Below are 13012 nucleotides of genomic sequence, written 5' to 3' on the forward strand. Positions count from 1 at the left end.
GCTCTCTAAGAAAAGCCCACTTCATGTCAATCAGGATTTTTTAAATGTGTAGTTTAGAACACAGATCAAATCTTTCTGTAATTAATATTGTATCAGAGTATTTATGATAAGCAAAATAACGTAAAACAGGTTTTGTCAGTGGAAAAACAAAAACTCCAGAAAGCTGAGCCTGAGAAATGGGCCAGCCAGTAGCCTTCAAATGCTTTCTCCACATATGAAAAGTGGCCATCATTAGAACACAACAGGTTAAATTCGTAGTGATGATGAACTATAAAATCTGAATATTACCCATTTTTATCAAAGTTATCAAAATGACATGTCCATGTGTCAGCACCCACTTTTGCAAAGAGCTGCTTACCTAGGTCACCAGTGACTCTGTAGGTGCCATCTGCAAAAACCCAGAAGAAAACTCCTTTGGTACGTCGCACATATATCCCACCATTGTCAACTCTTCCTGCAATAAACACGCCCCCATCATGTGGTTTTTCTATGTAGATGTCACAAGTGACTGTCAGGTTTACCCTGTAAGAGAAGTTTAGTGTTTCAACAAGAAAGGAATCCATTTTTTTGAGCAGGCAATATGTAGAAATTATTTGATTTTCCTGAGATGACACCCCAGCTCAACAGTAAAGCACTGTGTTATGCATGCCATGAGAGCTGTAAAGGCAAATAAAGCAAAGTAATACCAGAACCATCAAATAGCACCTAGAAAATTAACATAACTTCCTCGTTGCCGAACTTGCACTACAAGGTTCTTAACCATGAAAAAATAAAAGCATTCTTTACTTCTATTAGTGGATATTCAAACTAAAAATCTACATTCCATGTCTGAAAGCACTTGTAATACAGATACATCCAAAAGTTCACATACTTAAGAAGTAAAAATTATCCATAATTATTTACAGAATGTGAAAAGACTCTGACAGCTGCTCAGCTGATAACTGATTCAGAGAGTATCTATTCTAGCAACTTTTCTGCTAATTTCTAACGTAATGGTAAGAATTACCTGAGTTTTCATTCTAATGTAATGCTATTAGACGTACCAGATTCTTGAATATATAGTCATTACACAAACAAGATTACTTTCTTGCCTCCCCATGTATTAAAAAAGAGACCCCCCACATATTCCTTAAGCCATTATAAAGAGACTCAAAGCAATACAGAATTAATTACACAGTAATACCTTCAGAATATACCTAGATTCAATAAAAACATCAGAGAAAAACACTAACAAATTCAGGATAAGAGAGCAAAAAGCTTTAATATGTACAAGTTTAAAATCCAAACTACAACCAACTAAACAATCCTGAATTTGAATCATGATAAATTGCCATTGATGACTGAAATAAAGTATCATCCCACAGAGAAATTTAATGCAAGATTGATTCAGAATTTCAATAGCAGGCTCTCATTGTTGAAAATATCTGCTAGGGACAAGTTGAGTCTTAAACTGAGGATGAAGCAAACAAACTTGAGGGCCTGAAATGGAGAACTAGCATTATGAAAAGTTACAGACCAGTAAAACTTGAATAATAAACTGAATATTCAGGAAGCAACCTTGGTTCTGAAAACAAGATAAAGACTCAGAAAGAAATTGAACCAAAATAAAGTAATAGAAAGGTTTTAGGAATCTCAGTACAGTAATTTAAGAATACATCCTGCGTAGCTGTTATAGGAATCACTGAATATGATTTACTCAATGAGGGAAAGTTGATTATAGGGGGAATATGAGATTTTTCTTAACAGAGGGCTGCAAAAAAAAACATCAGATAACTGAAGAACAACCTCCAAGTACAAGAGGGTCATATTCTTTCAGGCTTTGGACCAAACTGATTCAATCACACCTCCACGCCTGAAAATAGAAGTGTGAAGCATGTTCTGAAAAACCATTTGTGAGATCAATGATCTAATCAAAGTGAAAAAAACCTGACAGAATGGCTATTTTAAAGACTGCATCAAAAGAGTTTAGGCTAGACTTCTAAGCAGAAGAGAAAGTTTTAAGCACGAAGTTTATGATTACTATTAAAAGCATAATTAGTTAACAGGCTCTTTCCCAAATGCTTATTAATTTTAAACAAACATTATTCTAAAATATGCCGCTTAATTCTGAAGTACCATCATTGTAGCTCCTAGCAAATTTATAGCTCCTAGAAAGAATTGCAATTGTAACCATACTTTTGTCAAAGCAGTAAACCTCAGTTACTTTCACCCAGCAATAAAAGTGGTTTAAGCAGCATTGGCATCAAATCCACACAATTCTAGGAACTGCTCAGAAGATGGCAGACTGCAACAAATACAATCAAATTATCAATTAAATAGTCTGAGAGTTATGAAACTGATCCAAATTGCTAACAAATAAGACAGACAACTCAAAATTACGTAGTTTAAAATTAATCCTTTTTTTTAGTCCAATTTAAGAAATATTGAAACTGAGGGCACATGTTGGTCTTTCTAGTATGCCAACTCAGATCCATGATTCTAAAAAAGTAGCTTGAACAAATACGCCCAACAGGACATAAACAAAAAAAGACATTCTAAGATAGTGCAGCGGTGGGCTAAACAACCAAGAAATATGGTGGACTCCCCATCCTTTAAGAGTCATTTAGACAGATACAGTTGATCTTTGGCCCTAAGCAGGGCTCAATGACTTTCAGAAGTCTCTGAATCATCATTCCTACATGTCTACAGTGAATCTGAAGGCAAACGCAAAAGCCCTCTAAGAGAAATGAGGCTTGAGACAGATTAACTGATCATAACTCACACTGGTGAGGAGGACATTTCCCCAAATGCCACTACAAAATAGTATTTACATACCACTTAAAATTTCCTATGACACTGATGGTCTGGTCTGCATCAGAAACCCAAGTGATGGGCCGCTGAACCACCACCTGGCGGAGTGTGAACACATGATCTCCTGGGTCAGAAGCATTTACAAAGTACTCAAATACACCTGTCTGATCTGCAAAATTTGGGGCTTCACTGAAAGGTGGATTACCTGTTCAGAAAATAAAATACACATCAACTCTAAAACATTGTTTTTCTTCTGTGTACTTGTTTTCAGAAATTTCCCCTGAAAATTTTTCTCCACATTTTTGACTTGCTATATCAAAGCAATCCCCAAAATTGAAGTTTTTAAGCAGACAGCGGTTTTGCAAACACATGAGCAAACTAAATTATTTTCTTCACAATCTGCCTTCCAAAAACTAGTTCACTATAGTTATGAGCTATACCAACTGAATCAAGAATTGGTGCTAGTGACTACCAGTTAAGACATAAAATTAAATACATCTCACTGCAGGCGTAAGGTGTACACTCATACAGGTGTAAGTTGTCAGAAAAACACATATAAATAAACAAAAACAAAACAGATCTTCAAGCTACCTCATGCAGACAATTCAAATAACATAACTTACTGCCTTCCTACATCACAAATTGTATCTGCATATGAATTAAGTTTTTGGATAAGAGAATTCTGGCTTACGTATATTGAAATCATCTTTGTAACTTGAAGGAAAGGGCTGAGGAGGAGGCGGCTCTGGGTAATCGCATTTCCGTCCTGTCTTGAGTGTGGTTAAAGTGTAGACTTCATCCACATTTAGATCTAAAGAAAATCTTCCCCTCCATACCTGGAATTGAAGAAAGCTCAAGCTGCAAAAATTAACAACTAAATGACAAAATACCCAAATTCCAGAGGTAAAGAAGATCCTCTGAAGTCCTGATTTAAGGCAAAAATCCCATCTTCTTGCCTCAGCATTTAAGTATCTCTGGGCTACTTTGAAAACTCCTTTTCCCCACATTCTTTATTACCTCCAGTTAAGCTTATATATAGCCAGTGAAACTGCAGTCAAACAGCCTTAATAAAACATGCCCTAAATATGCAGCTTAAGCATGAAGGTCAAGGAGTTTCAGCAAAAGGGAAAGACACACCTGAAACTGCAGAGGGACTGTAATTAGAACTGATCAACTTACCTTTACAGGAAGGAGTTGCTGGAAAAGACTGGACTTTCCAGATTCAAAATCAAGTCTAGAATGCCACACTTGAAGGGTTTCCACCATATACTACAACAGAAAACACCGTACAATTTAAAACACAACAACAGCAAAATAAACAACCTGGAATATTCAACTTGAGAAATACCAGTACTCTATGGATGTCTAATTTTTGTTATTTTAAAGCTGTTGATCACATTAGAGGCCACAATTCTATTCAGCTAGCCATTACATATGCCTTACGTTTCTATAGATTATACATCAATAAGACATTGTCCTAACATCCACTAATGTTGCTTATAAAGACAGAAAGCACTGCAAACACAATCTTTAGCTTCTCTATCACCAACATTGGTGATAGATACAAGCTTGGATACAAGCTCTCTTCCTAGAAGTAACTAGACTGAAATAATATCCTGCTGGTTTCACTTTTGTGAGACCTTCAGTCTAGTTGCTAGTTCTTTGATAATAATTTTTGAGCAAAGTATTTTGTTTACATGTCTCCAGAATTCTACAGCATATCAACTATATTAGTTATCAGATTTTAATCACACCTAACCCCTATAATTTCTTTTCAGTTAACAACAACAAAGCAAGCGACCTAGAGCTTGGTTTGGATAAGCCACCTAATACTTCCCCAAAAGGGAGTTGTGTATCCAAACTGACACTCAACTACTTTTCCTAAGTGAACCATTTTATTGCCAAAACTATCGTACAAATTCTCTCCTCCTAAAGAAAACTAATGCTGCCAAAAAAAATCAAAATCCAATTCCAAATAAGTGACTGTCAACTTCTGAGAAGGAATCATCCAAATCAACTAACAATGACTCCCTCCAGTTTACACTGTGAAAGTATTGTTCACATTTCATAGGGAAATTTACTTTAGCGAGATTAAAAAAGAGAATAAACAAATCAACAACTGGGAGATTCTCAGAATATCTCTTCACAGGATGCAACAACAAAACCTACAGTATAAAATCAACTAGAGCTATTCCCCTGGAAATTAACTGATAACTAGAAAGGCCATGGCCATGCTGGCGCGACAAACTGTGTCAGCATGTCAGAGTACCCAGCCTTGGGATAAATTCTAAAGAAAAATTTAGCTGCATTTCCCTTCTGTGACATTTCTTCTCCAATATAGAGATGATTAGACTGGGAGGTAGCAATTCTACACTTGTAGTTATGACATTGCATCTCATGGTAAAACAGAAGTAGAATGCTTTGCCGGGGTGTAACAGCCTCCTATACTGGAGACTGTTAATTTCTTGTTAACCTGTGATACTGATTTGCATGTATTTGAATACGAATGGCAATTCATTTTACAAGGCTGATCAAATGTATTCAAGATCTACTTACAAATGACCCTCTGAGGTAGAAAGTTGCTCTCTGAGGTAGGACACTGAAATTTGGCAATGGAGGCCTGATACATTTAGAGTGATTATGACTCTGAAGGAAAAAAATAAATGTAACACAAGAAACACACATTACTGGAATGGAAACATTCATTAAAAACATACAGCATAGAATTGAAATTTAAAAAGCAATAGTTTATTTCACTGTTATCTTAATAGCTGCAATTACACTCGTTTAATAATTTTATTTTGAATACAGATTTTAAGAAAGCACATGATGTAACTTCCTCCCAGTGTGTCATCCAATTAAACGTGTAATAAAAAGATAAAGATGGCATATATATTGGCCTCCAGTAAGTCTCAACTAGGTATTTAAAGTTCAGATAGAAAAAACAGCCTCTAGTGAAGTCACTAATAAAGCTACAAGTATCAAAGAACATTCACAGATACTGAACTATGTAAATCAAGACAGGTGCTTCATAACAAAACATTTCCTTTAACTTTTCTAGTCCACTGGAATTGCTGATGCACATACCATAGTTTCAATGATGATGGTAAGGTTCCCTAGGCCATCTGTCAGAGCTACAAAACTGCCACCTCCTTCTAAGTGTCCATCCACTTGCAAGTATGACCACCCTGGCTGAGTAAATTGTGTGGTGTGTGCTGAGACAAAAATCAGAATATAATCATTAAGACTTAATAAAAAATGGTACCATTTGTAGGCTTAATTAAGTCTCTCTCTCATACATGCTGACAAAACAGAAACCTGATTTGGGGAAGAAAGTAATAGAACTTCCAAAACAAATTTTACCTATGTCAGACAAAAGATTAAAGAATTATACTACAGCAAAATTAAAAATATCAACTCTGTGGCAGACAAAACAGTTAAAATGATAGCGATTATTTAGACATGAAGTACAAACTATACAAGGTAATCATGCCCATTCAATCTGAATATTCATCACAGTTTAGATTTTCCCGAATCTCTTTCTTTTTCTTTAAATAAAGTAAACATTTGAGCCAGAGAAAGCACAGATGGGCAACTCCATGAGGAATAACTAAGTAGGGTTTTCAGCAAGTAAGTGAAACTATCAAAGAAGAATATGACGCAGATCATGAAAATCCTGAGCAACATGGACACAGGAACCACTGCTCAGCTGTTCTTCATGCGACACTATGGCCATTTTTCCTTTAATGCTTTTCCATATATAGGTAACTAGCAGAAGAACAGAAATTAAAGCATTTGTCTTGTTCCTCCTTCATGGCACTGCATAGTTGCTCTACAGAACTGTGGCAAAGACAGTAAAATATTACAGAAGGACTACAGACTAGCCAGTGAATCCGTGTCCACAATCACAACATGAACATGCTTTCCTTTCCCCAAGCTCAAGGAAATGCTGATTTACACAAGCCAAGAATGTCCAGCAGGACAAGAAGTTCTTTGTTCCATTTATCTTAAATTGAGAACTACCAAATGGAATTGATTGATACTCAAGGATTAAAAATAGAAAAAGGAAAGGAAACAGGAAAGCACATTAACCTTTATAGGCACTTCAGATCAAAATATTTTAATAGTAACAGCTATAAAGGCAGTACCTCATTCATTTCTGATACAGCTAAAGTTCAAGTACAAATATTATATTTTATTATATTTTTCTGCTTTCTGTTGAAATGAGATTGTATTCTTCTTTCTTAATGTATTCACAAAACTTTCCACAAATCTACCTTAATTTGGTGCAAAAAAATAATACACATAAAAACACTAAATAAATAAAGGCCTCAGAAAATACAGTGATGCTTGATGTCAGATCACCAAACTTTCAGCTGCAAAATTTTCACCTGTAATCCAGATAGGAGATTCAACTTTATAGTGGCCGCTCCATGGCTCCTGGGCTGTCATTAATCCACATCGACCAAAGGGCAACTGCTCATAATAACTAGCCACCAGGTTCCATGCAATTGTTCTGGAAGAAAAACAGGTGTTTGCTCTATTCATATGGATGGTATTAGATTTAACAGTACAAGAATCCACTCCTCCTTTTTCTCCAGCATATAATGAAAACAATTTGAGGGGTGGTTGTGGAAGGAATATCTTTCCAGCTAAAAGGAAAAAAAAAAACCTACAGGAGAGAAAAATTAAGCAAATCAGCTTCCACTGTGGAGTACTTCTTCCAAAACTGGTGATAAATTCTCTGGTTATAGCACCATAAAAAGTTGTACATTAAAGGAAATATGTATTGAGGGTAAAGACTCCATCTGTTTGGGGCTTTTTCCCATTCTGAAGGGAAAAAATTTTGTTAGCAAAGTCTACAGCTTGTTGCCGGATGTTGTTTAGTTGAGGTTTTTTTGATTGCTTGGTTATTGCTGTGCATGGTGGCAGTTGTTTTGGATGGAGTTTTTTAGGGAAGCAGTTAAGTACCACCAAAAAAAAAGATCTTATCTTTATTTATATAAGTAACAAACAGCAAACAACTTTAACCAGTCATCCTCCAGGAGCTGTTGCTCTTTCAAGACGTTGTCAGGATACTGAGAAGGATAATCACTTCACGCCCTTTGATTTGCGCTTCACTGAAAATGTTTTGCAAGGGCTTTAAACTTAAGACCTCTGGGCCTTAAATATGGAAATACAGCTTAACAGAGCAGTTACGCAGAAGGCAAAAGCTGTCAATCTGTTTTGGTGTTGAATACAGGTGAGTACAAAGGCCTCATTCTAAAGTCACTGCCACAGACTTATCACACTATAAATACATACAGAAGAGATCCCGGAATTCTACAAAAACGTGATCATAAAATAAACAACTCTTGAATTGTAAGTTCAGCTTGCTCACATCAAACTCGTTCTGCTGATTTCAAACTTAGAAAAAAAGGTAGGAAACTCAACTTCAAAGGAAACAAGCTTAGCAGAAAGAGAAGCTGCCTTTAGTCAGAAAGATTCTGTTTTCAGCATAAAAGCCAAGATAACTTCAGTGCTGGACATCTGGACTTGGAACTATTCTACAATAATTTATAAATACAACACATATGCCTGGCTGTTAGGCTGTGAAAAAAAATGGGGCATATATAATTCGAAAGGGCTTGTAAAAATAGAAAAACAATGGGAAAAGGAAGACCCCAAATTAAGATACTAAAACATATGAGGATTAAGAAGCAAGCAGAATGATGAGGAATTCATGCAGGAAATATTCATCTGGTTGAAAATTTCAGCTTGCAGAGAAAACAAAAGATTTTTAGAAACCAGGTGATTCAAGAAACTTCCCTTTACAAGTATCAGTGATTTTTCCTGCACTCCACTTGAAGCAACAGACAAGAATATTTCTCTTTATTTTCCAAAATGAAGTTAAATAGAATCTAAAAGCTTTTAACAATTTTGCTTACATCTTGATGCCTACATTTTCTTTAATCAAACTTCTCTCTTTCTTTCAGATTAGCAGTTGTTGCACCAGAAACATCAAATTATATTTTCTATTCTTTTCTAAAACTGAGTTATGTATTATCCCATTAAAGAGAACATTTTTATTACAGTTTTCAGTTTGGAAAGAAAATGTGCAGAGAACAGTCAATGTATCAAAAGACTACAGCATGTTTAAGAATGGATTCTGAGGAAGAAGTTGTATGGAAAAACTAGATAATTACATCTGTAATTGAAGATAAACAATCTGATAAAGACCTTAAGAAAAACACAATAAACTAGTTTTATTGTTATTTTCCTACAATATTTTTTATTGTTAGCTCTTCTTAAGAGCATTCTCTTTTTAATAATTATCATCAGTCTCAAAGGCATCTGAAATTAACTGCATAAACCACTGGGTGCTGGGGAACAAGAATACATTGAAACTTGTGGTACTTCTACCCCAGAAAGAGGTAAGAACAGCAGACTTCATATCCTACTATGTTTGAATTCAGACTACATTGGGGTGACTTTCAGTCTACCTGTTTTCTCACCATAGCAGATGGACGTGTTACACAGTACTTTAAATAATTCTTACACCCCAAGTTGTGAAAGCGAGCAACAGTGCCCAACACTTACGCGGTCATGTTTCCGTTCACGTAGTTTTGGTTCAGGATCCGAGCCCAGCAGCCTGCACCAACATCATTATTGAAAGTACTGTAATCTTCTGAAGACCACAGTTTCTTCCCAGTTAATATGGCATTTTGCACTGTTTTTGTCCCAGGATAGTGAGCCCTACACAGTATTTTAAAAAGAAAGAGGACTTAGTACAGAGAAAATCAAAGTTTGGAAGTACATACAGCAGCAATGATTCACATCCTTCAAACTGATAATGAAAAATAAAATTTCTTTGGAATACTACAAGTGGAATAGAAGAAAATTGAACAAGGGGGAGCTGTAACATTACAGAGCTTATTGTATTTGTATCAGTAGATTATTTGTTCTGCTACATGACAGCATATAGATAAACTTGGATTTAAAAATACCATGCAACTTCCACAGCTTGCTAAAGCAAGCTGAAATTGAGTTTGAAGATGTTCATTACTGTAATGTGCTGAATAGAGAAAATACATACTAACTCATACTATTTTAAACAAAACCATAAATAATGTAAAACCAACAATAAGATACAGCACTAGGCATTATGCTGAGAACTTAGCTGCATGAATGTCTTAGAACTAAGCATAAACTTCACTGATTTTGTACATCTTTTTTTAATAAACTCAGGTTTCAAAAAAGCATACTAGCTGGACTACAGAAGGTACAGAGGTATAAACTGCTAATAGTTGAAACATATAGCGATAGCTCATTTTCTTTTCAAGATCTTCCTTAGTATGAGGAGAGATCCTTTCTCCCAATGGAGACTGATTATATTCAATCACAGCACTAATCCACCATGCAAGGTTTGTCTGACTGAAATAAAATCACTTGCAGAAAACAGGGTTGTGATTTTCCTCACTTAGCACATTCACTGAACACACTAAACATGTACACTAAAATGAAACTATCAGCACTGGAAAGGTAAGCATAAATATTTCCTTTACTGTTAGTCTGCAACTTGACAAATTGATACATCTGTGGCAGGAATACAAGAAACACCAGTTTTTCTAGGCTGACTGTTGGGGTTTTTTCATTATTTTCCCTCTACTGGACAATGAGCCATTTCCCAGTGTTGTAGTCCTTCATACGTAGCTTCACTAATGGTAATGTATCAGATAGTGGGGATTTTAGCTACATTCTTCTCTGCCATACAGATTACTGTGTATTTCCCCTTTGGCTTGGGAACATAAGTATTGCCTTAGTACCAAGCAAAAGGGTTTTGTAACGGCATAAAGTGCATAGCTTGCAAAAACAAAGCAGAAAAGGAATAATTTGTCTTTCCACACTCTGGAAAAGGTGTTTCTTAAGTATCAATATCCCTGCCAAATAAAAGCTAAAATACACAAGAGTATTTAATCTCCCTGTTAAGACTGAATCAGAGCAGGGATGTAAACTTACACTTGTAAAGAGTTAAGCAAATACAGCTTACTTAGACAGTGTAAAAACTGCTGAGCTTCATCCAGACATGATCCAAAACTCCACCTAAGAAAAACTGCCAGGATACTGTTCATGTTCAGAATGGGGGGAGGGACTGATTGGAAGGGCAGATGACACTGACTGCCTATCTGTATTTGGAGAAAAAAAGCCTTCATTTCTACACCTCCTATGGTTCAGATATATAAACATGAATGGAAAAGACTCAAGTTGAAGCAAGGAACGGCCACATTTGAAGCATGTGATTGGGTCAGGGAAGTTAATGGCACATAGTAAGTAAAGTTTAAGCTACTGTAAAAAGAAAAGTTAATGAACATTTCATACACACATTTCCATTCAGCCATCAAGTCAGTAATCAATCCCAAATTTAGTCTACTATTACAATGACTAAACCCAGAACCAGTAAAACAACTCAGCCGGTTGCATGTTTTCCAAGTACAACTTTGCCATCAAAACAAAATGGGAATTAAGAATCAAGCCACTGTAACTCAAAGAAGAATCACAGCCCAAATTCATTTCTGGATCACAAACATTTCAGTAACAAACCAGTAACAAAGCAACAAAGTTAGTAACACAAGGCTGTGTACAAAGTCGTAAAGCTAAAGCACCTTTTGCAAACCAATTGGAGTAACCAAAACAACTCTCAGAATAAACAGTGCTGTCCAAAAAACCTTCAATCCATCAGAAGTGCAACCTCGCCCAACAGGAATCTTCAACATGATCTAAGACTCCTGATTCAATTAAAAGTTGAGGCTGTTACTGGGACAAGAGCTGTGTGATTTGATGTGGGTTAGTAAGAAAGTTTTATAGTATCAATCCTTTCCTTGCAGGTAAGAGTACAGAAAGGTAAAGCTTTGGCTGTGTTAGTTACAAGTAAGATGAAGACAAACTATAACCAAACCACCAAGAAAGAAGAACAGAGAACCCCCTACCCAATCACATCGACCACTCCGTGGAGCTCAGAGTCAATCAGCATGACAAAGGAAATGGGCTCCCACAGTCTATCGCTGGCTATGATCCTCACCTGCTCCAGACCATGCTTATCCAATGTGTACCTCAACAGCTTGGAAAAAAAAGGAGAGCAAAGAACAGAGAGAAAGGACAAATAAAAAAAATGTTTTTCAAATTGTCAAAATTTTATATTGAGAAAGGCAGCATCTTCTTCAGCACTAGCTGCAAAAACTACTATGCTTCAATTCATGTTTTTGTGACTTGGACAACTGTTACAACAAACAAAACAAGACTGTCAAGCACAAAGTGACTTCAAATGACACCTTCTTTCTCTACCGTACTGAATCCCAAAATACATTATAAAAGGAAAAATTAAAAATGTTTTGTTCTTCTTGCAAACACAAAGTATCAATAAAGACATAGCATATCACATTTCATGCAAAATACTCTATTTGCAGATCAGCCACATAGATGTTACAGCGCTGACGGTTAAACTACCACATAAAAGGACCACATACAGGGCAAGGATAATTGAACTATAATTTATAAACCTTGCAAAAGCACAGTAAACATTTCATTAAAAAGAGGAGTTGATTCCCCCTACTCTCTCTGCTAATCAACTATTACAATTTAACAGTGAAGGAACCACAAATTAGATGAGCTCTTCCTAAACACAAGTAACAAAACAAACAAGAAAAACACCAGACACATATACACTTTATTACCCAACTGTGTTTATTTCAATCTTTAAAATTGCAACTAATGTACACTTCCCTAGAGATTTTTGAGGCCTTGAAAGTCAATGAAACAAATCTAGAATGTCACATAACATCAAGTCTAACAATGCAGTTTCTTGAAGTCCAGAGGTCCTGTAACAGTAATTGCTGTACTTGTAAATTCGTGTAACATCAAACACCTAACTATCTTCAAATCATTCTGTATATTTCTACCAGATATAATCTTCTCTAACAGGCCACACTATCTGCAAAAAACAGTACTGCACGATTTTTCTTCCACAGACTGGAATCTGAACTAGGTTATGTACAGTCAGACATCAGCCTGAAACATAAAGATTTTCTCCCCTCAAGTTTTAAGGACTTCAGCTGAACACGTTGGTACTACTAACATTACTAACAGTATACTTCTGTGTTTTACTTTCCCATTACATCTTGCATTTGAAAAAGCATTTGGCTTGCAGACTCATACATAAAGGTTAATGTATTTAGCAATTAGGGGA

General features: G+C 35.9%; 1 protein-coding gene across 1 annotated transcript in view; it reads right to left on the reverse strand.

Moving 5' to 3' along the window:
* GALC (galactosylceramidase) overlaps nucleotides 1-13012 on the reverse strand; it is a 32429-nt gene that overhangs the window by 5081 nt on the left and 14336 nt on the right. The window contains exons 9-16 of the mRNA XM_017728928.1: nucleotides 9370-9525; nucleotides 7182-7306; nucleotides 5878-6005; nucleotides 5347-5436; nucleotides 3970-4059; nucleotides 3482-3626; nucleotides 2815-2995; nucleotides 359-522 (exon numbers count right to left, since the gene is read on the reverse strand). Coding sequence (XP_017584417.1) covers nucleotides 359-522; nucleotides 2815-2995; nucleotides 3482-3626; nucleotides 3970-4059; nucleotides 5347-5436; nucleotides 5878-6005; nucleotides 7182-7306; nucleotides 9370-9525 — 1079 coding nt within the window. The remainder of the gene's footprint in view (nucleotides 1-358; nucleotides 523-2814; nucleotides 2996-3481; nucleotides 3627-3969; nucleotides 4060-5346; nucleotides 5437-5877; nucleotides 6006-7181; nucleotides 7307-9369; nucleotides 9526-13012) is intronic.

Source organism: Corvus brachyrhynchos, unplaced genomic scaffold, assembly GCF_000691975.1.
Source record: "Corvus brachyrhynchos isolate BGI_N302 unplaced genomic scaffold, ASM69197v1 scaffold1, whole genome shotgun sequence".
Lineage (NCBI taxonomy): Eukaryota > Metazoa > Chordata > Aves > Passeriformes > Corvidae > Corvus > Corvus brachyrhynchos.